Source organism: Botryllus schlosseri, chromosome 11 (genome assembly GCF_051294905.1).
Source record: "Botryllus schlosseri isolate E-star chromosome 11, Bs_hap1, whole genome shotgun sequence".
NCBI lineage: Eukaryota > Metazoa > Chordata > Ascidiacea > Stolidobranchia > Styelidae > Botryllus > Botryllus schlosseri.
In genome coordinates this window covers 21,230,173-21,256,549 of record NC_137246.1, presented here as the reverse complement: position 1 = coordinate 21,256,549, position 26,377 = coordinate 21,230,173, and the positions used below count along the sequence as shown (strand labels likewise).

The window sequence follows — 26,377 nt, the reverse complement described above, 5'->3', positions numbered from 1 at the left end:
GAATAGTATAATGTAGTAGGCGGGTTAGCGCCTGCATTTTCCAAATCCCCGTGGCGCATTCGGAATAAAAAGGGAGATTAGAGGTTCGCACATTAATTGTTGGCAATAGTGCTTAGCGAAACATACCCATTTGAATACAGGAGCTATTTCTTGTTTTCCACACTGCGACATGTTTCTCCCGGCGCCTGTTAAAACAAACGGTAACAGGCAAATGAACTTGGCGAGTTTCATCATGAACTTACACGACGCCTCGTCGGCAGCATCAAACGGACATTCAACGACACCGTTGCACAACATTGTCTCCTTAATGCAGGTTCCATCCCAGCATCGAAATTCGTCCGACAGACATTTGTCTGTAAAATCGCATTCGCTTTCATCTATTTTCTGATTGCGGATGGACGGCAATTTAAAAACACACCTTCCGTCGTCCAATCAAAAGAAAATCCGACAGCGGTTGACGGCACATAGTACGAACTCACAAATCGCACTGTTATTGAATTGCTGGTTGAAAGGAAGCCCCTTGGAGGTGTTTGTCCACAGAAATCGTAGAGATACTGCAAGAATTAGCGTGTGAACTTTACTAATCGTAAAATATATACACATCGTGGATCAGTGTTGGGCAAAGAAGATAATCCACTACCATGCATCGAAAGTCAGTGACGAGGGTTGCATTTAAAACAAAATTCAATTTAAGACATGACACGAAACTTTAATTGTGACGTTACCATGAAGTGACATCGACAATTCAAAGTTTAGGGTAAATATGGCTCCTTTGATTAAAAAGGCTTCCGATCCATGTCACAAACGGACCAAAAATATCTTTAATCGGGACTACATCGTTATGTAACATTTTTAGGGTCGGCGGTCATCATCGTAAGAACACGTCGTGGCGAGATAGAGCAGTGGTATAATCCGCGGCTGCAACACCAATGGGTTGCGGGTTCGAGTCCGACCGAGATCGACTTCTGAATTCCTATACCTAAGTGCTGGAAGTTTATCTAAGCTCCTCCTCGCCACCTCATCCGCGTAAGGTGTGTCTTACCAAAAGCCTAGAAGTGTGCCGTTGTATAAGTCGGCAGTTACGGAAAAAATGAAGAACATCGGCCTGGTGTAAATGACCATAGTAGTCGACAAACACCATGAACACCTCAAAACCAACCAATCATCGTCAGAACACCCACTCCTTGCCAATGATCTATATCTACGTGATATACCTGTTGTACCGACAGTGATTTCGAGTGTTCCAACCACTCCATACCGTGTGCGTCGACTATATCGGGTGCGAATGGTGCGTAAGCTCATATTACATATTTTTTCAAAAAATATTTACACAATATGGCATAGTTATACGTTTGAAAAAATAACATATGTTTCGTTAAAAGCATTTTAATAAAACATCATTTGTTTAAAATGCAACCAATAGCCAATCATTCCGTTTCTACTATGTATAGATTTACTCAAATCGCGATCGAGTTTGAGTCAGGACCAGAGTTCGAATTTCGAGCCACTTATCTGACAAACAGTCAGTGTTCGAATACTTCGGATTGCAATAGCTTACACTCCTCAGATTTCGACATATAAAATATGATAATGTCATAAAATGTAATAATTCAACTAAAATACATTTAACCATTCACAACAAGACTCAGGTATCGAGCGGAGTTCATCGCCGAATCGTTATAATACCTGTTAACCGTTATAATACCGACCTGTTCGGAGTTTTCCGACGGACCATCAAATATCTGAAGATGGTCGCGGTATCCGCACCCACTATAGAAATAGCTGTATCCAATAGAAAACCTCTCATCGAACCGAATAGCGATACGCTGCGACCGAAAAACGCATGAGTCAGTGTATAGCAGAAATTAATTTCGTCGTAACCCTACTTTGTCTTCGGGAGCAGTGATGATCCAAGTGCAGTGTTGATATTCTGGATACGGTGCCGGAAAAAATGGCGTTGATACTGTCCCGCTTGTACCGTTTATGTAGCTGTTGCCATGACAGGAATAATCTGCGAAAATCAATGCGAATTGTCCGTGTCAAATTCTTCAACACATGCACCATGAATTGTAGAATTGTGAATGTATGGTTAAATCATGTAAGATATAACGGTATATGACCGCATACTGTGGAATCCTCAGTAGACAAGCTTTTGATATAAGTGTAATGGCACCAAAGTATCAGATGAATTAACCAATCCGGCCAATCAACGTGATGGCTGGGTCTTTGACTTGGGAAATAGTGTTTGTATAGTCTTACAAGCGAATACCACCAAGCCGACAAGCATAGGTAACCCTAGTTTGATTTTTGTAAGTGCAGATTCAATATTTGGTACAATGATGGATTTCAGTTCGCATCTTGTATTATAAAAATCGTTTGTACCGAACTAGCTCTATCGAAATTTACACCACATTAACGTTGAGCTGTCTCGTCGTGTTGAATGTGGTTTAATGGACATTGGACATATATCAATGAGAACGTATTCATTTCTATAGCTGCGCTTTTGTCGACGTTGGTTTGACGATGGAGAATGTCAGCTTACAAAAAGAAGTTGAAAGAAAACCCAAGTCCATTGATTGATTTATCAGTCTTGAAGGAAACGTACATATCGCTATTTCGGATGAAATGCGTTGAAGGTCTTGTTGTATTACATAGTTGTAATTGTTCGTTCTGTAATGAAAATGTGATGGTCCTTGCATTTCAGTTGAAACATGACCAATTCACCACTTTGCGTGTTGTGATAAAGATTCTTACATATGCACTGGGCCGTGACGTTCCTTCTGAAATGGTCAACGAATCGTACGGGCACGAACTTCCCACACCGTCTTCGAGGTCGAACAGTCGATCGAATTCGATTGCTATCGCCTGGTGATACAAAATTTGAGTTTCGTCACCTATGCACATGCACATTGCAAAGTATTTTTTTCTACTATAATTTGATTCTAACTTGTTTTCTTCCGTTATAACCCCCGCATAGCTACCCAGGGATACAGCTGACTTCGTCTGGCGTTCTTCTTTTGATTGCATGCATTGCTCTAACATACTTTGCCGAACAGGTTTCGTTGAAACCGCTATTTATATGTCTTCCGGTCAATAAATTATACTGTAATGAATGTAGTCGTGAAAGCAGTAATCGGGTTCAGTACCGCCAGACATCTATTCAATTAATTGAATTATTACGTTAATTCTTTTCATTGTGACTTGTGAACATGCCCTTACATCGGAAATCACCTTCAGGACTTATAGAAAGTTCCCAATTTACATAGTAAATGGGCATAAATGTTATATTCATAATCAAAGCTATATTCCTGCGCTATCTATAGATGTTTACTTCGTACTATAGAAATAGATTTCAGCATTTCGCGTAAATCATGCGTATCAATACAATGTCGTCAGTTGTAATCCCCCAGGTAAAAATATCTCGCAAGGCCATCCTTACCATGTCAGGGTTCGGCGATCGTACGATCCATACTTCCTCCAAAAAGCGATCATACGTGGACGGAAACTTGGTTGAGGAAATAGTTCCACTCTCTGCGTGAATGTGAGTCACGCGACTCTCCGGAATGGAGGATTCGTCTAGGTAAATACATCACATTACATCTTGCACCATCAACGTGAGTACTGAAATCTTGTGACCATGGCCTTCGACATCTGGGAGATATTTTATTAACGATAATTACAGATTCAGTACTCTATTCCCACCATGTAAGTCTTAAAACCTCGAGGAATAAATATGAATATATCATTCCGCGATACTATGTGCATGTATTTTATGATTTTGTTACGGAATATTTCTATGTTTACCACTGTACAAATCGCTTTGAATTTTGTTTCGATTGATCCCACTGTGAATGCTCGTCAATACAGTATAAGACTGAAAAAGAAGGATTTGATTCTATGTGAGCAAAAATGGCACTCTGCCAGTATTTGATCCGAATAAGTTTTGATTCAATTTTGTCGTTCCATATGTTAATGCAATACCTAAGTATAGCGCAATATTCTACACGTCTAAAATACTTTGAGCATATCTTACTAATAGCCGTCCATGTGAATGAAAATCCGCGATACGTAACCGATCCGTCGCTGGTGAAGGTGACTTGCAATTGACTGCTGTTCGTATGGAAGCTTGGAAACACTTCGAATCCGCAGAATACCTTTAAAACGCACATGTGGTTAATCATCTTTATTTCTCGCCGTTATTGACATAACATCATCTTCAAATTCAAACCTTTTTGTTATCAAACGTGAGGGCATCATAATAACACGTTGATCCACCAGATTCGACTCCAAAATAGTCATTCGATTTGACTGCAATTACCTGGATAAAGAAGGAAAACGTCGCTAGAGCGAAAGTAAGAGGGTTCGCAACAAGCGGTGTAGTTTTGAGATCAGTCTTATCTCCGTGTCTAATGCATATAGTATCATGGAAAAGTAGCCTCAATCTCATACAAACGATATTTTTACTTAGTACTTTTCCGCATTACGTCACAATATCTCGGTGCCATTATATCAACACTGAAATCGATGTTAGGAATTGGTGGATTTTGGAATTAGCGTATTTCGTATTGACTCGCCGTTTTATTTTTCTTACTAATCAGCATAGAACCAAGCATAGACCCGCTGCCTTTATGAGTCACAAGTGGCTTCAATGTGAAAAAATATCTTTCAGGATTCACTGGGCGCGCCAACATTATATTTACGACAATTATACTTTGGCTTAGCGCACCTGACTTGTACTCCACACTATGACAGGAAATTTGGAAAATCAACTATTTCCGTTTACAGTAAATATCGTTTAATCGCAATTTCACGACTGTACCGACTGCAATAGTCACATGCAGGATCCTGGTACTTTAATCATATGGGCGTCGTGACATTCCTTTCCCATTTTGCCAGTAGATATATATAGATATAATCTATAGATTGCCAACAGGGGGTATAAAAAAACGATGACTAATTGAAAACACTCTTTGGGGCCACTGTATGCATTCGCAGCATAACCATATTCAACTTCATATAGATGTAATGGAGTGTAGTAGTAAAGAGCAGTCTCACCATTCCATCAGGTACAATAATATTCCATGAGCAGTCTGCATAATTCGGATAGTTGAAGGGGTAGTTTGGTGACGCTATAGCGCCCTGCACTCCGTTGACGATAACTCCGCCGTCACATGCTTCTATAAATAGACCGATGGAGTTGAGGATGATTCAGCAATACAAGTCAGTCAACAACAGAGATGCTCAAAGTAGTCAGCGTTGCAAATCAAGTAGAAGTAGAAGTAACACCACAAATTTCGACTCAATTATAAGTAGCCGTAGTGATTTCAAAGATATGTCAAAATTACTTGGAGTGGAATTATGAAATGAAAGGTTTGAAAGGTACTTAAATAGGTAGCTAGGAAAAGTAAATTACGTAAATGGGTCGCATATTTTTAGCAGTTAATCCAAGGGGGCTTCTTTCGAGATTGCAAGCTGCATTTGCAAGCAGAAAGACGATGTAAATAGGCGTAATTTTCGAAAAGAGTTAGTGTGATTGCCATTTCACGCGGTTCTTGTGACGATTTCACATTTAAAAGTGATGCTATAGCTTATTCCGAAACTACTTTCTTCTGTTCAAGTAGAAATGCCAGTAGTCAAAAAACATAACTACTTGAAGGAGTAGCCCAAGTCGACGTACTTCTATGCTGGCCATATTTAATCGATATTACTATTGTGAAAACGTCATGGGAAAACTTTCAACGTAGCAGGCGCGTTCGTCATTTAATAATACTGAGAGTGGACACGTAAGTGCTGAAAATGATTTGGGACAAGACGCGAAGGTATAAGGAATCTAGTATTTAGTGGTGTAATAGTGAAAATCGTTTTCTTCGCCCTTGAGGACGCGCATGCATGTCAGAATTCACCCATGCGGTCAGTAATGAGGAACCATACTACTTTTTTGAAGTACTCAAGTAGGTTTTAGGTACTTGCACTTCGTACTTGAGTTTTTAGACTACTTCTAATTCTTATAACGCTTTTTTGTAGCAAAACTACTTACTTTTTCGCATTTTGAATTTCTTAAGTAGAAAGTACGTTCGGGATTGCATCACCATTACGAATGAAATTTTCATGGCCACCGAACGGAATAGCCCCTGCATAATAGGTACTGAATATTTTTTCACAAAGTGAGCCTATTTGCATTGTCGTACATATGTTGCATATTTCGTCGAGATGAAAGCAGCTACCCCCGATCGGCTATACTAAATGCATGCGACGCCTCCACCAAATTTACCTTTTGAATCTTTTTATTGGAGTACTTTTCAGACCTATCACTTAATACTATAGCGATGACTACATCGTCACCTCTGCTTGCATTGTAGGTACTGGACAACATAATATATCCGACTACGTGAATCTGCGTGACTATATCAGCTAGGCCTTTATATAATTATCAAACTATTTTTAAAATTTGACACCATACTAGACCACCCCGGCGAAACAAACGCACAAGGGACTATACAATCTATGTAGAATTAATGCTAATGTTGGAATACATTTGAATTCGAACCGATAACCTTTTCGGAACAAGTGAAAGATATCAACCTGTCGAATTGTCCCCAGGATATACTTCTGTAAAGTCAATCCAAATGGTTGTAGGAACAGTGGTGGAAGCGAATGCTGAAATTTAAAATTGATATTAATCAGAGCAGTCAGTACAGGTTATATAACATTAAATTCAAAGATAAAACGTTATACAGTTTGATGTCCGCCGTTTGATTCTTATAAAACCTAAAACATATATGTAATATTTATGATACAATCGTCGTATGTAACTCACTGGCGGTGATGAATTGTAGCACCAAACCGGACAACACCGCGTGTCGTATAAAAGTGTTGGCACAGAGATTTATTGGTAAGTGCATCTGTCAAAAACCATAAATAAACCATTCATATAATTTCTCATTCTCATTGCATACACAATACACAATTATACATGCATATTAGATATCATCGCGGCAATCATGGAGAGTTGCAATTCTTTACTATTTCTGGGAAGGTTTCCGTCAAATCACCTCTGCATTGGTTGCCTTCTAACACATTACAACGTTTTGATGAAGCCAGTTGTTTTGTATCTCCGGCTCCGGTGTATTTCACAATATGTTATGCTACTACTCAGTGGCGGCTCGTCCTATAGGGCAACTGGGGCATTGCCCCACCTAATATTCTGTCCAATAACAATTCTTTATCATTTATAGACGCACACCAATCTATATATACCGAAATCACAGCGAAAATCGTATTCTTCTTGTCCTTTCGCTTATAAATGCCCATATATAGCGAAGTCTCTGCGAAAATCGAATTCTCTTCCGTGTTTTCGCTTTGCGAATTCCTAGCCGGGGCATGCCCCGGTAGCGCTCATAACAAGCTTTCACTGTCTATTCTCTCAAAGCCGCGCACAATAAAGAAACGGTGATTTACTCTCTCCTATTCGAATAAAATATTCATTTTATTCCCGAAGCTTTTCGGCTGACCCTCGTCGGGGGAATATCGTCAGCAATAATGCGAGGATTCGAATAACTATGTTCAGCAACAATATATATCGCTAATTATGACGTCACACAGAAAATATACAAAGTTAGGAAAACGAGAGAACTGAAGCGTTGGCATGGAGATAGCGAAGCAAAACAAGTTAATGCGCGATTTTCAAATGATACACAAATTCTTTCTGTTGGCATAGACTAGGTTTGCTCATAGTGATGATGGTGGACTCAAGAACAGACAAATGAAATAAATTGCGACCCTTAGCCAATATAGAGAACATGTCCTCGTGATAGTTAGCAGCACACGTATGATTTTCTAGTAAATGTTTGCCTATAGAAGATTTTTGACCCATGGCCTGGTTATGTTCAAGAACAAGCGGATTGTTAAGCTGCGAATTTGAGATATAAGGGTCAGCCGAAAAGCTTCGGGAATAAAATGAATATTTTATTCAAATGTGTCATGAAGTTCTGTACTCCTAAGCGTCTCTCTCCTATTCGTAAAATGGCCGAGCAAGCGGGGCAAATATGCCTGGTCGCCCCTAAGGTGTGATGTAACAATCGTATCTATATCTGAACTCAATTACCGTAATACGCGTTTAGTCGACCTTTGCTGGTATAGGTCGATTTTAATGGTGTTTCACACCATGAAAACTCTTGAAACTTGGTATGTCATGTCGTGATGGTGGTATTTAACACTGGCCCAAGTTTCAGGGTTTCTACTTAAAGTTTAGGGTAGTAATTCTGTTTCCGAAGTTGAGTGTGTGGTGATCCGTCATGTATCGCAAACAGATTTTACTCAAAAGCCGGTATTGGTATCCATTGATTTTGACGATGTTCAATACTGAGATCGGTTATGAAATTTAGCACGGTAAGTCTTAATGTTAGTATCGAACGCTGTACCAAGTTTTAAGTTTGTCACTGAACTGTGTTAGTGGTAATTTCGTTTCCTAATTCGAGTGAGAGCTGACTCGTCATTTATCGCTAACAGATTATACGCAAAGCCGGTATTGGTAGCTATTGATTTTAACGATGCTCCCTACCTAGATCCGTCATAAGCTTTTGCATGGTATGCCTTGGTTTTGGTATCGAACGCTGTGCCAAGTCTCAAGGTTGATACTCAGTGATTAGGGCAGTAATTTCGTTATCAAGGTCGAGTATGGTAGAGATGTGCTCCGATCTGACACTTTAGCATACAACGCATTGCGGATTTCACGCAAAAGCCGGTGTATCTGCGGTAACGTTAACTGAGATGATGATATCATTCTCAGTTTGCATTCAAATATTTACTTTGATATTATATTCTCCAATGTCAATTTCACCGTGAAATTGTGGCCTTCAAGCCATTTGCTCACAACCCCCTGCTGTCAAGCGCGATAGCTATTTCGTTTTCGATGGCGGCTAACAGCTGATCACTTGATCAGCCTATTCCTCAGTAAATTTTGCGCAAAATTCAGTGTTGGTCTGTTCGCATTAATTTTGACAGTGTACCATACCGAAAAGGGCCATGAGACCACTTTTCGATGATGTCATGTAACAGTGTACTAAGTTTAAAGCTTTCATCCACGTATTTATTCGGTAATATATTTTCCAAAGGCGATTTCGCAGCAGACTTTCGTAACACAAACACATAATGTGACAGCAAAGACCAGCGCAGTAGCAGAAATTGCGACATACAAATGGATTACTGACGCAGACAATATACACCAGAAATGCGCTTGGCCCCAGACGGTGGTTGCTATGATGAAAAGTCACGTGACTTTCGAGCCCAATAGACAGTAATAAAGCCGTATGTGTCGTGTTACAGTCTCCAGTTTCAAGGCCAAAATCTCCTATGCTGTACCGAGACCGAATTTCCGAGGCTGCTATTCTTAGTTCTTCAGAATGATGTTTTGGATTCAATATGACAGGCCCAATCTATGAGATAAAAATTGCGTATCTGTCCGAACTCGTTGACCTTTCCAGTTAGGCTTACGCTATCTCTCGAGTTATAGTCATTTCCAGGTCTAGTGCGAACATGAACCGTACGCCGTTTACGCAGTTACCACACTTCAAGTCACAGCTCACCGGCGGACCTCTCGTGGCACATACGTTAAAATCACTGTTGCCGGCAAATTCATGTTACCGTACCATCATTAAGTTACTTGTTTACGTTGGAAAACGCCATTGTGACGTCATCTTAATAAAAAGTCGCTTGCAGCCCTTGCCCCACCACTCGATATTGTCACGAGCCGCCACTGCTACTACTATGAAATAAGATTTGATACAGGCAATATTATCCCTTCGTAAGAACGGCTTTTCTTGCAGAAAAAAATGTTTTGTGTACATTTTTTGAAATTATTTTGAAACGCTAGATATTCTAAATTGAGCGTCATCCCTAGAACTCAGTTTTTGACGTAATGAAGCCGAATCTGGAGCCGGAGCAATGGTATCAATGGGATCCGGAGCTGGAGATGGAGCTAACGTATGATAAAAGACAGCTGCGGAGCTGAAGCTGGAACAGGAGCGATCCAACGTTAACACCTCCTCAAAAGTTCTGTTTATATGTCAGACGAGCCCGGGCGGGGGAAAGTCACTCTTCCCATCAATCTTTGAATTGAACAGTGCATTGCCATATTAGTGCGTGCGGAGCCAATGACTATACCCCCATCATGTCTGGATATCGACACTCTGGCCTATTAGTAAAGAGTGAAATAGTTTGCATTGTTCCCTTAAAATGATCTTATGACTACGTGTTCAGCGAAGCGAATAACTACGATTCTAACAAGCATAGCATAAGGATTGTCGCGAGCCGGAACAAAACTGCTGACGACCGGATATTACCGGCCCTTTATGTATAGTATAAAGGACTAGGGGCATAGCCATTATAGCAAAATCAAGCCTTGAATCGTTAAAGTAAGTGAAGTCACTGTGTGACAGCGTCCATCATCCACACTGTTACTTCGTTCATCGTTTAAAGTTGTTTTGCCCTATTCCCATCTCGTAATTACGTTCGCACCCTTGTCTACACAATTTGCGAATACCTACAAGCTCCAAACATCCTATAAACTCAGTCAGAACACTGTATAGTGTATATAATAAGTTAACATTTCTTTATCGAGATAATCTCATTGGTCACGCGATTTTGAGATTGAACGTACTGTAAGTTGTCGATTAAGCGAACTGGGCGCAAATCAACTGTATTTATAACCCCTGCCATTCTTTAGTCACAAGATAGTTTTAATAAATATGCCTGAGAAGTGATCGAACATCTTTCTCTTTCTTCTGCAAGGCATTAGTGGCTACACTTACACTGTTATCCTCCTGTCAATTTCATTAGGTGGAAATATTTCACAATACTTCCTCAAAGTATTTTGAAACAGCGCATCGCGATGCACCAGAGCGTATGATAATCGCGGAGTACTCACGTGAATGCTTGCGATGGAAATAAGGGAAATTCCATCTACGAAACTCGTGAGCTGTGAGAAATTGAAATGTGCAGGGAGATGTTTTAATGTAACTTTCCATCGAAGCCAAATTATTTTTGTAGAAAGCCAATGTTGGTGGGTTCCTTTCCATGGATATTGCTGTATGGGGTGCGATTTCCTGCAAGACATCATAGCGATGAAGTAGACCAACGGAGTTTCATACCGATGAATTCCATCCCAAGTGTTGGAGGTTTATCTATAGGTTCCTCCTCGCCAGTTACGGGATCAAACATAAAGAATACGGGCCTGGTATAAATGACCTTTCGAAAAACATCATGAATAGCCCACCACAAGCAGCATACCGATGAAGAGAAGGACAGAAGCAGTTGTCTGCCGAAATCCAATCCGTCAAAACAGATCCCAAGCGCATTATTAGGTGTAGCAGGTGTGCGAAATATATTATTGAATTGTATACATTGTGAAGTCATCGGGGTTCGACTTACCACGTCACAGCGGCTCCGTGACGTCACGTTATCAAGTTCACAAGTTAAATTTTTTTATCTTTACTGCGCCTATAGCCACAGTTGCCAAGACGTGCCAAATTTAGGATTTTAACATTGTGCGGCCATGATCTACTCTACACCACATGTATTAGTGATGTCATGTCGTTGCTGAATTTGTTTCACTCTTAAATTTTGCAGCCGGTTACGTCCGTCCTAAACAACTATCGTTTAGGTTCTATAGTATCTTACGAGTTGCTACATCGGTGCCGTCATTCAATCATCATTTCATTATTATAACCAACAAGCAACACGGGGTCTTCCGCTTTGCCACAAAGCTGAACAATCGCGTCAGCTCTGGGCTCACGTGTCGCTTTTGCTCCCGTGACCCCATCTGGGAAAGGGGTTTTCCAACAGCATTCATATCAGTTTTGTTTTAGTTTTACTCAGATGTGTGACAGATTGCGAGTTCATCCTCACCTCATCTACTTTTGTGTATCGAGCGAAAAAATGGTAAAGTGTGTTTGTCACAGAAATCAACACCCATGCAGCTTGGAAATAAGCAATGGACACCAAGCATGGAAATGACATATCGACTTTGAAATATTTTCTTTTGAAGATTTGTCGCTGTGGCGTAAAGGAATATACTCGGGCGCTGTACACGAGAACTACGGTAAATGGTTTCGTGCACAAAGCAGCATAACCACTATAACCAGCCTAATACAAATATAATATTCGCTGGGCTCATATAAGCCGTTCACGAGTCTGGCGGTGTGCGGGTCGCTGTATATAGCGACTGTAATCGCAGATTGTTTTGTATACCTATGTTTGTTTTGTTTACGCGTATAGCAATAGCGGTGAAAAGATATAGAATGGCCAAATAGGTAAAAATTAAGCTGTCAATATCGGTTACCATTATCAGATTCATTAGTCTGTCCATGGATATAATAAGCTTAGCCCATAAATCAAATTAGCGACTGACTTGCTTTATTGCGTGTGGGCGGAGTCTCGCGCGATTTACTACGTTGAAAGGAGATACATATCGTTCGACTTGAGTACACAATACAATACAAATCTCTCCGTATTGACTAGTTGTGAAATTATCGCGATGTATACATGTCAACAAGAGTCAGCCGTAATTGGTTATAGTGGCACGAATAAACAATCATCATTATAGAAAATTCGGAACTCATGAACCAAACGCCCAAATAAACGGTGAAGGTGAAACATGTTAAGATATCATAACGTTCATCTATAATTTGACGTAAATAATTATAGATTATAGATTATGATATCTGTTAAGATATCATAATGTTCATCTAAAATTAGTCGTAAATATTTATAGATTATATATTTTGATAACATCGGGAAGTATTAAATTACCAAAAATTATAGGCTTTTAGGAGATTTGAGATGATAGCGTACCCCATTTGAATTCCTGAAATTCGTGATATCTTAAATCAATACAGCCTTAGGGGCAGTTCCATCCTACGTCATTGGAATGTTTTAGAGAATGTCACGCGGGATTTTTCTATTTAAATTTATTACTACTTTAATTTTAATATTAGCTCTTCATAATCACCCAAGGGCAGTTCTTTCCTACGTCATTGAAATCTAGCAGATATACCGAGTCAGCATATTCCTATTTACGATGTTTCAGTTTTATTCGTTTACTGCCATTGTGCAGATTTCTTTCAACACGATGCTCTCATTAGGATTCACACCCAAAAGAAAACACGGAGAAACAGGCAAATTCAGTTTGCGTTCCACTCTAACGTAACTCAAAAGTACCGGTAGGTCATTTTTTAGCGCATACGGCGTGTTTTAAAATGAATCACGGACAAATCAACTGTCAACGTGTCATCATACTGACCACGATGTGTCTATCTATCGTATATAGATGGCGATTCTTGAATACAAGGTCATGATTCCATCACTATAGGATAACCCAGTGAAGAGCATGAGTACGTCTGAATTCACAGTTTGAGATTTGTGAGCAATAATACACTTTCCACTTAAAATTATTAGTACAGATGATAAACGTGGCCACAAGTATATCCTCTACGTCAATAATTTCACCTTTTGAATTGCATGAGGAATGCGAAGTCTGCAACTTGTATACTTTGTAATATTCTACTCATAATTCTTGAGCTAGGTCGTATATTACAGTAATTCCCATTATATTTACATTCCCGTTCATAGGTAGGCCTACAAGAACTGAAATTGAAGATTATCACGTACTTGTGAGTCCTTCAATCGTCACAGAGCACTGTTCGACTCTACGTTGGTCCCATCATACAGTTCATACGTAGTTATCGGACCGCGAGTTGGCCTGGTTCGGCCTTGACGTATAACTCTGACGTCGATGGAGAGAGGGCGAGGTTACCTTTAGTCAATGGGGCTTCCACGCTCGACTGTTTCTGCCTCTGAAGTAGGTGCGTGCCCGCATCTATCATCACGCCGGCGACTACCTTTGTCGTCGGGGCCCTTGTTCTGGAGTGGCTTGCATATTGCCTCCAGACTCCTCGCCATCCACACTATTTAGTTTCAGTGTGGATGCGACAGCTGCATTCAAAGTGACTTTCTCGGTAAGCGGCACGACTGCTGCGACCATAGGGCCGTCGTCGGAAACGATTCCCACATATCTATCGTGGCGAATGCGTCGGCCGTTTTTTGTCAGGATCCTTCCATACACCCGTGTCCTGATTAATGCTAACGGAATTTCCTCGCTAAGCATGAAGGGGTTCGGGGGTGACCAACTTCCCCCGATTGAGACTAGCGTCACCGAACATCCTATACCTTGGGCGCTAAATTATTCCGAGAAGACGGGACTTCCTTGGTCCCGGTGGCGTCAGTGGGGCTTCCGCACTCGACGCTAAATAAAATTGCAGCATCCACCGACCCGTAACCAGTTGTAGTGTAGCTAGTACTACTTCTAGCTTCGGCTGTCTCACCGTCAAGAAACGCGGCAAACGTCAATTCATTATTATCTGTATAGCTGGGTCATTAACAACTTCGTCACCCGTCCCCTGTGAACTCCCATGTCGGTTGCAAAGGGAACTGGCGACTCATAGAGAACGATTGATCACAGGAACTTCACGTGGGATAAACCCCCTATATTCTATGCCGTCGCATTTAAGGGGTAGTTGTTCAGCCCAGTAGAGCAAGTATGTTTTAAGCACTGTTCTCATGTGCAAATTCCGTAATAGAACGTTACAAAATTATTACAAATTGCAGTCCATAAAATTTGATTATGGCTGGCAGTAGACGTAAGTATCAAAGCATTTATTTTTCTCGGGGCACTTAATTAGGTCTTGTCGACCAGTACAATTTGATATGACATTATCCTTTTAGACTGCTTCCACTTCTGCTCAACAATTTTCAGCGCAAAAACCAACTTTCGGCATGTTGGTTTCAGTAAAGTAGACAGCACACTGTAAAAAATATACCGTGTATTCAACGTGTTTTTTGCATGTTTTTTCCAAAAACACGTTTATTAACAAAAAACGTCGACGTGTTTTCGAAATAATCAAGTTTAAAACCGAAAACGCGACGTGTTTTCCAATTAATCAAGTTCAAAACTGAAACGTAACATGTTATGTAAAAAACATGTTGCGTTTCAGTTTGGAATAACGTTGCTCTGATTTGAAAGCTACTGTCGCACTGATTCCGAAAATATGCATTAAAATCTAATCAGGGCAATGGAACGCCTTCGAAATACACCCCAAAGTATGAAATTCGGCATTGTTCCGAACATTCGCAACCACGCGTTAGGGCCGGTTCTATACCAATACCGAGAAAACCATTACCGAGAATGGACATTACCGAGAATGCCATTACCGAGAATGGACATTACCGAGAATGGAAAATACCGAGAATAGTCATTACCGAGAATGGACACCACCGAGAATGGGCATTACCGAGAATGGCCAATGTCAAGAATATAGCTTACTGGGACTGATTTTGTCGAGAAATTAATACCTGAGCATCGATACCGAATGTGGCAACGCCCTGATGCACACACACGACCTGCTCATATGCATAGCATGCCTGCATTGCATATATTGCATTCTCGGTAATGTCCATTCTCGGTGGTGTCCATTCTCGGTAATGTCCATTCTCTGTGGTGTCCTTTCTCGGTAATATCCATTCTCGGTTGTGTCCATTCTCTGTAATGGCATTCTCGGTAATGGTTTTCTCGGTATTGACCGGACACCGTTAGGGCCATTGTGCTGCGTCGCTGCGATTGTTTGGAACAATGCTGATTTTCAGATTTTGAAGGCTACTTCGGGGTAATTCCATTGCTCTATTGAAATTTTAATGTATATTTTCAGAATGTTGCTTTCAAATGAAATCAACTATATCTAATTTGAGCGCTCGGGTCTGAAGCTATGGGATATGAAATTATGTAACGTTCATATTGCTGAGCAAGCAAGCGTGACGATAGCTGTGGCGAATCTATCCTTATAGGTTAACTATCTATTATAAAACATGTGAGTATTCGTCGTAATTTATCAGTTCACACCTTACACGATTTCAGTATCCGTCGTGATTGGTTGAAAAATGGCTGTAATCTATTAGTTTACGGCTCACAAGATTTTAGTATCCGTTGTTATTGGTTGAAAAAGTTCACGGCTCACGTGATTTCAGTATGTGCCATGATTGGTTGAGAATCTTGTATTGCCGGGAAGCCGCCAGCAAGCCAACCGCACTGAGAACAGAATTTATTGTCGACGCTGACTGACTGTTATGGATTGGGCTTGCCCAGTTAAAAGATGCGTTTGTGGTCAGTTTTCATCCCGGAAAGTCTTGCTAAATCATGTACGTTATGTGCATCGTTGGTGTACCGCATTCACCTGTAGTATGGTACCGTGTGGAGACAGCAATCCACCGATGACGTTCAGCACTTACCATAGCTTCAGAGTGCATACGGTAACCAGTCGATTACAGTATATCATGTTGGGAATGTCTTCGCCTAACTATGTAAATGATGAACCCAAGAAAGTTGAGCCAGTTAACATATTGGGAGGATGTGTATACCCACTACCCAGCCAATATGTTGCATTTTGTCGAATGCAAGATATGGAAGGACAAGTTTGCTCTGTAAAATTATGTGACAAACACGGCAAAAGAGAATCCATGTTGTCAATCAGGATCAAGGTGGTCCAATATTTCTCTATGAAGATTTTGACGGGCACTGTCACATTTGTGGTATCCTCAAGACAGGCTTTGGCCGATATTTACACTGTTATTCAGTGTGAGGCTGACAGAAACCGGTTTCCTTTGTGTTTTACAACCTGGTGAAATATTATACTTCAGAGACTCCATAATTTACTGGTATACTGTATCGGTAAATTACAATATGGTGAGCAATGTTCCTCTAATTTTTGACGAGTCTGCTCAAAGCAGCACACTCACAAACTCACTGCGCAGACCCTTGGACAACAGTGCGTAAAGACTAAAAAAAGGTCATCATATTGGATTTTTTGTGCACAACTTACATTTTCTGTGCACAGAGACCGTGTTAGCCCTGTGCATTTGCGCACGGGCGCAGCTTAGAGGGAACATTGATGGTGAGATGGCTACATTAGACTGCATCATAGAATATGTTTCAAAGTTTATTAGGGAACTATATGCCGATAAAGAAAAGTACCAGTAATTAAAATTGCGTAATTTTCAACATGGCGTTCTATTTTTCAGATTCATCAGACTGGTTAGCGATTTATTACTCTAGTGCTATTAAATATGAAAATGCTGATAATCCATGGTAATATTAGAAAGGTGATCACAGTTGATCACCTACCTGAGATTTATGATGTTGTGAGATGTGTAGTTCGTAGTACCATCTAGGACAGAAAATTCACTATGGAATATTACGACAAATCGCTTGAATGGAACGGCGATTTTTATGAATTGTCTGCCAAAGATATGGGAAAATATGACTGGTTTTAAAGATGTAAGTGAGTAATTATATTCTATGCATGACAACATAATTATCATCGTAAAGCGATGATCATGGAGATCATACTGTACTAAAATTATCTTGTCTTGTTCGATATCTGTAATAGAAACGAATATAGATTTTTAGTCAAAATCACGCCGTGTTATATGCAGGGCTTTAGAGCAGCCGCAAATTGAAACTGCTCCTGCTCCAGCTGCTGCTCCGGCTCCGAAATTATCGCATTGGCCTGTATATATCAGGGGTGGCCAGCGAGAGGGTTTTGCGTGACCCGTTAGCTAATTTCCTATTATATTATCGAAAATGAATTGCTCAGATTGCAAACTTGCATTGCCACCAAAAAATTACAATTCTGACTGCGACGCTTGGGATGTTGATGACTAAAATATCAGTTTTGACGCATTGGCAGATCCAGGGTCCAGTCACATTTTCAGTAAACTGTCGTACATTACAATAAACTAGAATAGCAGCGAAATTTTTCTTCACGCTTTGCGTGTTTAATTGTCGCACGATTTCTTGCTTGGATAGCCTACCCGCTACTGAAAACGAAAAAAAAAACGCCGAATTTATCCGATTGAGTCTAACTGTATTCGCAATTACGGGAGAAAGTCTTTTCGCATTTGCGCTCGCATAAAGATCGTCAATGGTGAAATGCAGGCACAAAATGATTGTCGCATATTATTGGAGATCTTCGTTATCGATGTGGCCAGACGCCAAATAGTCGTGTCCTTGCAATCTTAGCCTAGCGGGTGGTATACAATAGACCCGCAATACTCCAGTAATAATATTATTGACCTTGTTCATTTAAAAACTTCGAAAATTTTACCCGCTTGGCGTGGCTAGTGGACTGCGCACTCGTTCGTCAATTGCATGGGGCCCTTCAGCGGAAAAGGTTGGCCATTCATGGTCTATATAGATTACTAATCCACCATAGATTACCGTAATTTTCCATGTATAATGCGCAAAATTTTCACGATTTTTTGCCCTAAAATCGGGTGGTGCGTATTTTACATGGGAACAACACGCTTGGAAGAAATCTCTCTCGATAAAAAACTTGAAATCACACTTATCCTCATTCTTATGTTTGTTTCCAATCGCGCGTCACTTTCAGCCATCGCGCGTAGTAATTAGTGGGAAGCGTGTATCCAATTAACGAGAGTCGTGTGCAAAAGCATGCGATCTCCTGCTGAGTTGGTTTGCTGTTTGAACGCAAGCGAAATTAGGTCACTAATAGACACTCGCGCGCTGCAATCTTCGCCAATTCATCGCGTCAACGACAGGCCCGAACAATCGCATACGCAATTTATACATACACAAGAGGCCATGTGCGCAAGATATAAACGCTTGCGTAATCAGTCGCATCTCCAACAGACCTGTTGCGCATGACATAACCGTTAGCCTAGGCGCAATCGCATCTATAATAGGCATCGTGAGCAAGATGTTGGATGTCGGTTCGTTGGCCTAAACTAACTCCCCGCATCCTCGCAGTCTTTGGCTGCTATCTACTATCGTTTAGAGACAATACCGTTAATTGTATAATTATTAGCAATCGCATCTGTAAAAGGTCTCCTCGTGCTCAAGGTGTCGTGTCGCTAGCCCGAACTATCGCGCCGCCCGCTTCGCAGGCTTTAACTGCTATCTACTATCGTTTAAAGACAATCCCGCTAATTGTATGATGATTACTTGATTAGCGATCGTTATGTAATGATTGTTCAAGAGTGACATCGCAAAATAGAATGACATCGTATACGAAATCGGAACTATTCATGTACTGAAATGCAGGGTGCGTACTATACATGGGTACAGGCTTTTTCCCAGAATTTGCATGCTATTTTAGGGGTGCGTATTATACATGGGGGCGTACTATACTTGGAAAATTACGGTAGTACTTTTTTGTTTCCCGAATTAAATATGTTGATATGAGTGATTTTATTTTATCTAAAAACCGATAAAATCTGACAATTTTGACATTTTTCACCCTGAAAATCTTAATTTTGATGAAATTGTGATCTTGTATTTGTAAATTGCCTGTTTCCTCCCCATTACCTTAGAATTTTAGGCTACTGTTTATCTTCATTTCTGGTAGGAACTGTATGTTCTTATGAAATAGTTGGGCCTGAAATAAACTTTTAATATTTCTGCAATAAACTGACTCAATATTACCGGCAAGGTGATAATTCGCTGGGCTTTGATGAAGATATTTATTACAGAGTCAACCTGCATCGGTATATTCTCCAGGAGACGAGCGCTGCATCGAGGTACAGCAAAAAGCAATAAGTGTCGAGTGGGTGAAAAGACTATACGTGACAAGAAAAGATTCAGGTTAGGATGAAAAAAACATTCGAATCGTGTCATGAGGCCATTTTGAATGGGATATCAACACAAAGTCTATTCGAGATTTAGCCGATGTTGATCGATGCGCATTGGGTAGGTATAAAGCAGTGTTGGGATCAAGTCACTGATAATGACAATCCCCATACCACGTTCATGCAATAGGCTAGTCCAGGGGCGGGCAACTTCTCCAGTCGGCGGGCTGGATATAGGAAAATTAAGTAGTTGGCGGGCCGGATTGCTTAATCGATAGATTACTCGCCCATTTATTCAGTTCTACCAGGAATAAGTCGTATTTAAAGAATGTAGCCTATTTTAACGACAGCAATGTCATTTCAAGCGATTTCTCGCCGATAATGATGCTGACAATGAGGAGTTGAGAACCGTATTGTCATACAGTGCTCAGTAGTTCTCAAACTTTTTAAGCACGCCTCCTTTTTGATAGTGAAAAATTCTGCGCCCCCCTTCGTTATCATGATATATTAAAGAGATAAATCAGAATGCTAGCCATCCCAACGGGTAGTTTGATGGCATTAAAGGTTATGGCTATTGATGAGAGAGTTCTCAAATATGAAATTCGTACACTAGACATAGTAATCACCATAAGCTGGAGGTAAATCGCGCGGAGCGCGAGAAATTTTCAGTTAACTGTGACTTCGCGCCACTTTTAGATACTTTCCCGTCCCACAGGTTGAGAACCGATGTCATATATGCACCGCCATATCTGTTTCTCTCTCATCAATCAACACAAGGTGCAATCCTAAATTATGATTTTAAGACGTTTGATAAGCCCTGTACCTCCAATTTAGTAGGTGGCGAGATAGCGTAGTTGTATAATCCACAGCTACAAAACCGATGTGTTGTGGGTTCGAGTCTGACTCCAGAATTCCTACCTAAGTCTTGAAGCTTTATCTAGGCTCCTCCTCGCCATCTCATCGGCATGATTACTAAGCTGTATCTCACAAAAACCTGGACGTGTGCCGTGTTACCAGCAGTTGGTGGTTAGGGAGTGAAAAATAAGAAATATCGGCCTGGTGTAAATGACCATTGTGGAAGACTAACACCATGATTACCACCAATAACATTACGAATGACATAGTTAATGCTGACAATGCAAGTCTTTTCGCTTCAATGAACTTGCCCGTAAGCTCCACTCTCGCACGCTGCGCAGGGCGCACACCAGGATAAAATTTGACGTAGTGAGCAAGAAGTGGGATATCTCGGCAGACTGATGGGCCGTAGGCCACATTATCATGTAAGACGGGAATCTGTCCACGGGCCGGACAAAATGCTGTCGCGGGCCGGATCCGGCCCGCGGGCCGTATGTTGCCCGCCCCTGGGCTAGTCCTACGACGTATGCACGCACCAATTATTGACGATTAATATCAGTGTGTAATATCATACAGCAGAGGCTGCATTACATTCCAATTTTTCAATGTTGGTGACAGACATGTCAGAAGTTGGTCCAAACTTGATCCAAACCTTTCTTCAACTATGCCACATTGCAGGGATCATGGAAAGATAAGCTCTGCAACAAGTTGAGGGAATGGCGAAGACACCATGAAAAAGAAGTTCTCGTCTTGAACTTGAAATAGCAGAAGCATGGATGCTGCGACAAATGGAAATCTCTGCAGCTTGTGGAAAAATCTAGTCAACGCTGCAAGAATTCTCGAGTCTCAACATGCAATGTGAGCATTTTAGTATCATGCTTTCTTCATCTAGATATCCTCAATATGAATATTTTGATATGATACTGATAACGCCAGCAGACAATGTTACGTCTAATTTTTCTCGTGTCTGTGCGCATGCGAGCAGCTTAGAAGGAACATTGGCAAGAAGTAAACCTTGCACCGATAACCGGTTATGTTTTGATTAGGATCTATTTTGTCCTACAGAGTCAACATGTATACTCTACACATACGACGAGCGCAGCATCGAGATACATCAAAACGCAATAAAAGGCAAGTGGAGAATACCTCACAAGGAAACGATTCTGGATAGGATGAAAAGAACATTCGAATCGCGTCGCGAGGCCATTCTGAATGGGATGTCAACACAGTCTGCTGGAGATTTACCCGATCTTGATCGATGCGCATTGGGTACCGTAGGTATAAAGCAGTGTTATGATCAAGTCACTGACGGCACAATCCCTCGGCATTTGTGACATGGGCAATCATTTTTCATGACACAACAAATGACATATATATTATAACTAGGGCCATTTTTATATGACCTTAGAAAATCAATAATATGACCTTATTTTTTTGAAAATATGAATTTATGTGAGAATGGTGTATTTTTACATGCAAATATCGGCACTGACGGAACTAAAGAGTAAAACCTATGCAACAACAGTTATACACGTCCATTTTTTTATTCTAAATCACTGCTGCAGTACAGTAGTAGTGTGAAATGTTAAAGTCTTTGACGTTACGATTCGGACGTAAAATGACTTTGGTAAGGAAACTGAGAGCTCCACAGACGCTGATGTGGGTTGCCACTTCTGCAGGGATGCATAAAGCGCTGGTGAAATATCTTGTATTTGCAGCTCCATTATTTGTTAAACCTCGTTTTTGTCCAATCGCTTTTTAATGTAAATTTTGAGCTTTATGACCTAATCAGGAAAATGTGACTTCATAGCTTTAATATAGCTCAAAGGGATACGGTTTTGTGTTGAAATTGATTTCACGACTTGCTGTTGCATAGAACGAAATATGGCTTTGAATGGCCCTAATTATTACCATGGGTTAGCAAAAAGTGAAGTCAGTTTTCAAAATGTATAAAACTCGTCGGTGACCTAAAGATATTTTTTAAATTCTTTTTGGGCAGATTTTAGTTTTCTTGAATTTTTTAATCGCACATACTTCCAGACGTAGACATTTCTTCCTTAGATATAAGGGCGACCATCCTTCGGGCTGCAAGGCGATTCTAGAAATTTATTATAATATTTATTAGTACTCGCAGAAATATTGTCAGCGGTGAAACCTTTGCACAACGCGATGTACGCAGCCTCACTGCAACCTTGATATTCATATGTCCAAGCTTGGAATATTCCTTGTCAAATGAGCCCAGAATTATACAAAGGCGACCTGCAACTCCTTGCAGGACATGACTGCACACTTGCTTGTCGTAACATAATTGTCATCGAATTTGCTGCGTAGTAATATATGTCATGTTTTCACCATTGCCCAACCGTGTTACCTCCTGTCGGATGACTGAAAATCTTTATCAACATTAGAGGGGCCCGCGCAAGGTTTCAAAGTCGCTGATTTACTTTACGACGTCGCAGTCGCGTCAAAACATACATTGACATTGATTTCTGACAATTCTTGTTCAGGCCGTCAAGAACTGGGGTGGATGGTCGGGATCCTAACGATCTTCAAATCTACAATGACAACTATGGCAGCTTCCTGTTTGTTGACAAAGTAAGTTGTTTGGTGTATGTGAAAGCATTATGTCACTGTGTTGTGGACACAAGCAAATCGCATGGCTCACTGCCATCAGGCTACATCATTCGCATCATACAAAAAAGGCAATTTATGGCACTATTAACACTGTATTGCTGTATTAACACTGTATTCGATAAAAATTGGTATCTCGACAGGTCACTGTAAGTCGAAAGAATGATGTAATCCAATATCAGTGAGTAACGAGATTTTCCCGTGTCCATGCTACTGTAGGACACTATGGTGAAATTGTCACTAGTATATGGCGTCCAATCAAAGAAGATGATGTGAAACCAATATTGGCCCCTCATATTTCACTTAGAAAGTTGCAGTGTTACGACTGATGCTAAAATCATTCCACTCTGGGTACCATTATGCTCGCTCGATATCCTTGAAAGCACCATCACGTACAATCGTTTTCTTACCTCTTTGCATGACCCCGACTCGCGCGGTAATGACTTATTAGGTAGGCTTACCATATTTTGGAAATCTAAAAAGAGGACACTTTTTCAGAAATTGGAGACTTGCAAAACCGGAGAAGAATTCTCAAAAATCGGTGAATTTTGCCCACTTTGTGACTGGTTGACTGCAAAAACTTTAAAAAAGGTCATCTTTTCGCTCAGAGCTCCAATCACCGTTTTTCACTCCAAAATACCCGCCATAGAGTCACTTCTGTGCTGCGGCATATCACTCGCATTTCGCTCAAAATGTGACCTAAATTTTCAAAAAAGAGGACAAAAGGGCGTCCTCCGAGGACACTTTTAAAAAAGTCAAGAAAGAGGACAAATCCTATTGAAAGAGGACTCATGGTAACCCTATTATTAGGCCTCATACTCAAACTCAATTCTTAATCTCAGACCACATCGATAGTACTAAGCTAATATCATTTTTATTCATCAGGAGCCAAAGAATTATATCCGACGATCAAGTACAATACGATCCTGAATGAATGGAAAGTTCTCTTCTATGGCAAAGTTATCAAAGGGGTCAGAAGCTTCCATCATGCTATGGCCATAATACTGGCAATATACTGGCTGTTCAACATCAAGTTCGCTCCATAAGCCTCTAATTCATGGTCCGTCGTCACGAACTCTCCTTCGAAACTTCCGAACGTTAAGTACACTGCGGCTGTCTCGAAACTTTGTAACGTTAGGTAGACTTTGGCTGTTCGTAGTAAATTAATTTGAATAATTCACCAAGGACAGGTCAATATTTTTAGCCGTTATAATTCTTGTGTCATTGCATTAGGTACTCGGCGCCTTTCACTGTGACAATTTGTAATAACTTAATTAATCGAGGACCGGTCAATGTTTCAAGCCGGTATATTAATTCTTGTTTCATTACATACGTTTCGAAACTTTCTAACGTTAGGTGTGGCTGACTGTGGCTGTTCATTGTAATTTAATTTATTGAGGACGGGTCAATGATTTTAGCCGTTATTATAATTCTGGTTTCATTACATATGTCCAAAACTTCAAAACATTAGGTACTAGGCGGCTTACACTGTGGCTTTTTGTAGTAAATTAATTCATTGATGACGGGTCAATATTTTTAGCTGTTGTTGTAACAATTCTCCTTTCATTGTATAAATTCCAAAACTTCTTAACGTCAGGCTCTCTGCGGTTTACACTGTGGCTTTTTGTAGTAAATTATTTAATTTATGAGGGGCCAATATTTTTAGCCGTTGTTGTAAGAATTTTTCTTTCATTGCATAAGTTCCAAAACTTCTTGACGTTAGGTACTCTGCGGCCTGCTCTGTGGCTTTTTGTAGTAAATTAATTCATTGATGACGGGCCAATGTTTTTAGCCATTGTAATAATTCTTCATTCATTGCATAAGTTTCAAAACTTCTTAACGTTAGGCACTCTGCGGCTTACACTGTGGCTTTTTGTAGTAAATTAATTCATTGATGACGGGCCAATATTTTTAGCCGTTGTAATAATTCTTCATTCATTGCATAAGTTCCAAAACTTCTTGACGTTAGGTACTCTGCGGCTTACACTGTGGCTTTTTGTAGTAAATTAATTCATTGATGACGGGCCAATATTTTTGGCCATTGTTGTATATAACTCTTCTTTCATTGCATAAGTTCCAAAACTTCTTAATGTTCGGTACTCTTCGACTTACACTGTGGCTGTTAGTTGTAAATTAATTGCGCCATGACATGTCAATATTTTTAGCCGTTATAGTAATTCTTATTTCATTACTTATTATCCGAAACTCTCGCCATTTCAGAATTTTTCTTGTTTTGATGCATTTGTTCTCAATATACCATCATTTGATCCAACACTGAATTGCTTGTTTTAATTCATATCCTGGCTACAGATTTTGTGCCAGTCGGTCCAAGGTGAAAGGTCAATTGAAGTCTCAGGTCAGACGTGTTTTCGAGATTACATGACGGGCAGAAACATGTTAGGCAACAGGTGGAACTAAACCTGTCGTATGGTTTTACATGACGGACATGTTTTAGGAGGTACCAGGTGTAAACATGTCTATGGACACCTTTATTTTTTACAGTGCAGACATGGCTTGATTATAGGCTACTTCAACTCAATTAAATTCCGATTACTGCAGAATCACACTACTGCGCTTACAGCAAAATCATGCAGCAGTAATCACGATTACAATGATTTTTGTTATTAATATTATTGCTGGCGACGTCACAATGCATCAATTGCCACACTTTATAGCGGACGATTTCTGCCCCAACAATTTTCATTATATCTACGACTCACGCTAACATGTGTATAAGCTAAAACGGCAGATTAAAATGTTTAAGTTAAAGAATCGCGTAATGGTGCTAGTTTCATGTACATAGGCCAAGTAAGAATAGGATAAATTGAACGTTAAATTCTGCCATAAAGAATAAAGCTCCTCGTAGTTGAACATGAATAATGAACATGTATGCCTATTGCCAACAATAGACTTGGATATCGCCAGAGGTTACGGCCAACGGAAGAGAAGAGTTTGGGTATGATATATACCAGTAAGCAACAACCATCGATATTTTAAAGCTTCTATATGGAATTCGTCATGCTTTATTTGATGAGTAGGCTACAACATTTCCAATCTCTCGGTGTACCTACTCCTCGCCAATTAGCAACGTTCGCACCGTGTTTAATTAAGCATAACCAAACATCAACAATTACGTATCCATTGAAAATTATAAGCAGAGAGTTGATATCATTCCCGCTGGGGAAAATCGAGTATCTAAACG

At 40.3% G+C, this 26,377-nt stretch overlaps 2 protein-coding genes and 1 long non-coding RNA gene across 4 annotated transcripts in view; 1 reads left to right on the top strand and 2 right to left on the bottom strand.

The window, feature by feature from the left end:
- LOC145450188 (ovochymase-like) overlaps positions 1 to 6,902 on the bottom strand; it is a 34,645-nt gene extending 27,743 nt beyond the window's left edge. Inside the window, exons 1-7 of the mRNA XM_080328693.1 lie at positions 6,818 to 6,902; positions 6,583 to 6,657; positions 1,887 to 2,011; positions 1,710 to 1,826; positions 419 to 554; positions 243 to 353; positions 127 to 185 (exon numbers count right to left, since the gene is read on the bottom strand). Coding sequence (XP_080184819.1) covers positions 127 to 185; positions 243 to 353; positions 419 to 554; positions 1,710 to 1,826; positions 1,887 to 2,011; positions 6,583 to 6,657; positions 6,818 to 6,902 — 708 coding nt within the window. The remainder of the gene's footprint in view (positions 1 to 126; positions 186 to 242; positions 354 to 418; positions 555 to 1,709; positions 1,827 to 1,886; positions 2,012 to 6,582; positions 6,658 to 6,817) is intronic.
- On the bottom strand, positions 2,539 to 4,219 carry LOC145449921 (exoskeleton protein RP43-like). The gene is made up of 4 exons (XM_080328359.1): positions 4,034 to 4,219; positions 3,440 to 3,576; positions 2,755 to 2,865; positions 2,539 to 2,670 (listed from the first exon to the last, which is right to left on the bottom strand). Exons 1-4 carry the CDS (start codon positions 4,179 to 4,181, stop codon positions 2,539 to 2,541), a joined length of 528 nt encoding a protein of 175 aa, XP_080184485.1. The 5' UTR covers positions 4,182 to 4,219.
- A 9,048-nt stretch (positions 6,903 to 15,950) lies between the features above and the next one.
- Positions 15,951 to 25,454, top strand: LOC145450230 (uncharacterized). 2 transcript variants are annotated; one of them, XR_013918454.1, is made up of 8 exons: positions 15,951 to 17,380; positions 19,594 to 19,705; positions 21,223 to 21,402; positions 21,610 to 21,822; positions 23,052 to 23,139; positions 23,674 to 23,716; positions 23,784 to 23,969; positions 24,061 to 25,454. It is a non-coding gene; the product is annotated as an uncharacterized LOC145450230 (long non-coding RNA). The 2 variants fall into 2 exon arrangements; XR_013918453.1 differs by lacking the exons at positions 23,674 to 23,716; positions 23,784 to 23,969 and having other exon boundaries at positions 16,063 to 17,380.
- The last annotated feature ends 923 nt before the right edge of the window (positions 25,455 to 26,377 follow it).

Coding starts and splice junctions, on each gene's coding strand:
- LOC145449921 (XM_080328359.1), bottom strand. CDS start 4,181: ATGATTAACCACATGTGCGTTTTAAAGGTATTCTGCGGATTCGAAGTG. Junction 2,866..3,439: donor GATCGCCGAACCCTGACATG/GTAAGGATGGCC, acceptor TTGTATCACCAG/GCGATAGCAATCGAATTCGA. Junction 2,671..2,754: donor CGTCACGGCCCAGTGCATAT/GTAAGAATCTTT, acceptor TTTTCATTACAG/AACGAACAATTACAACTATG.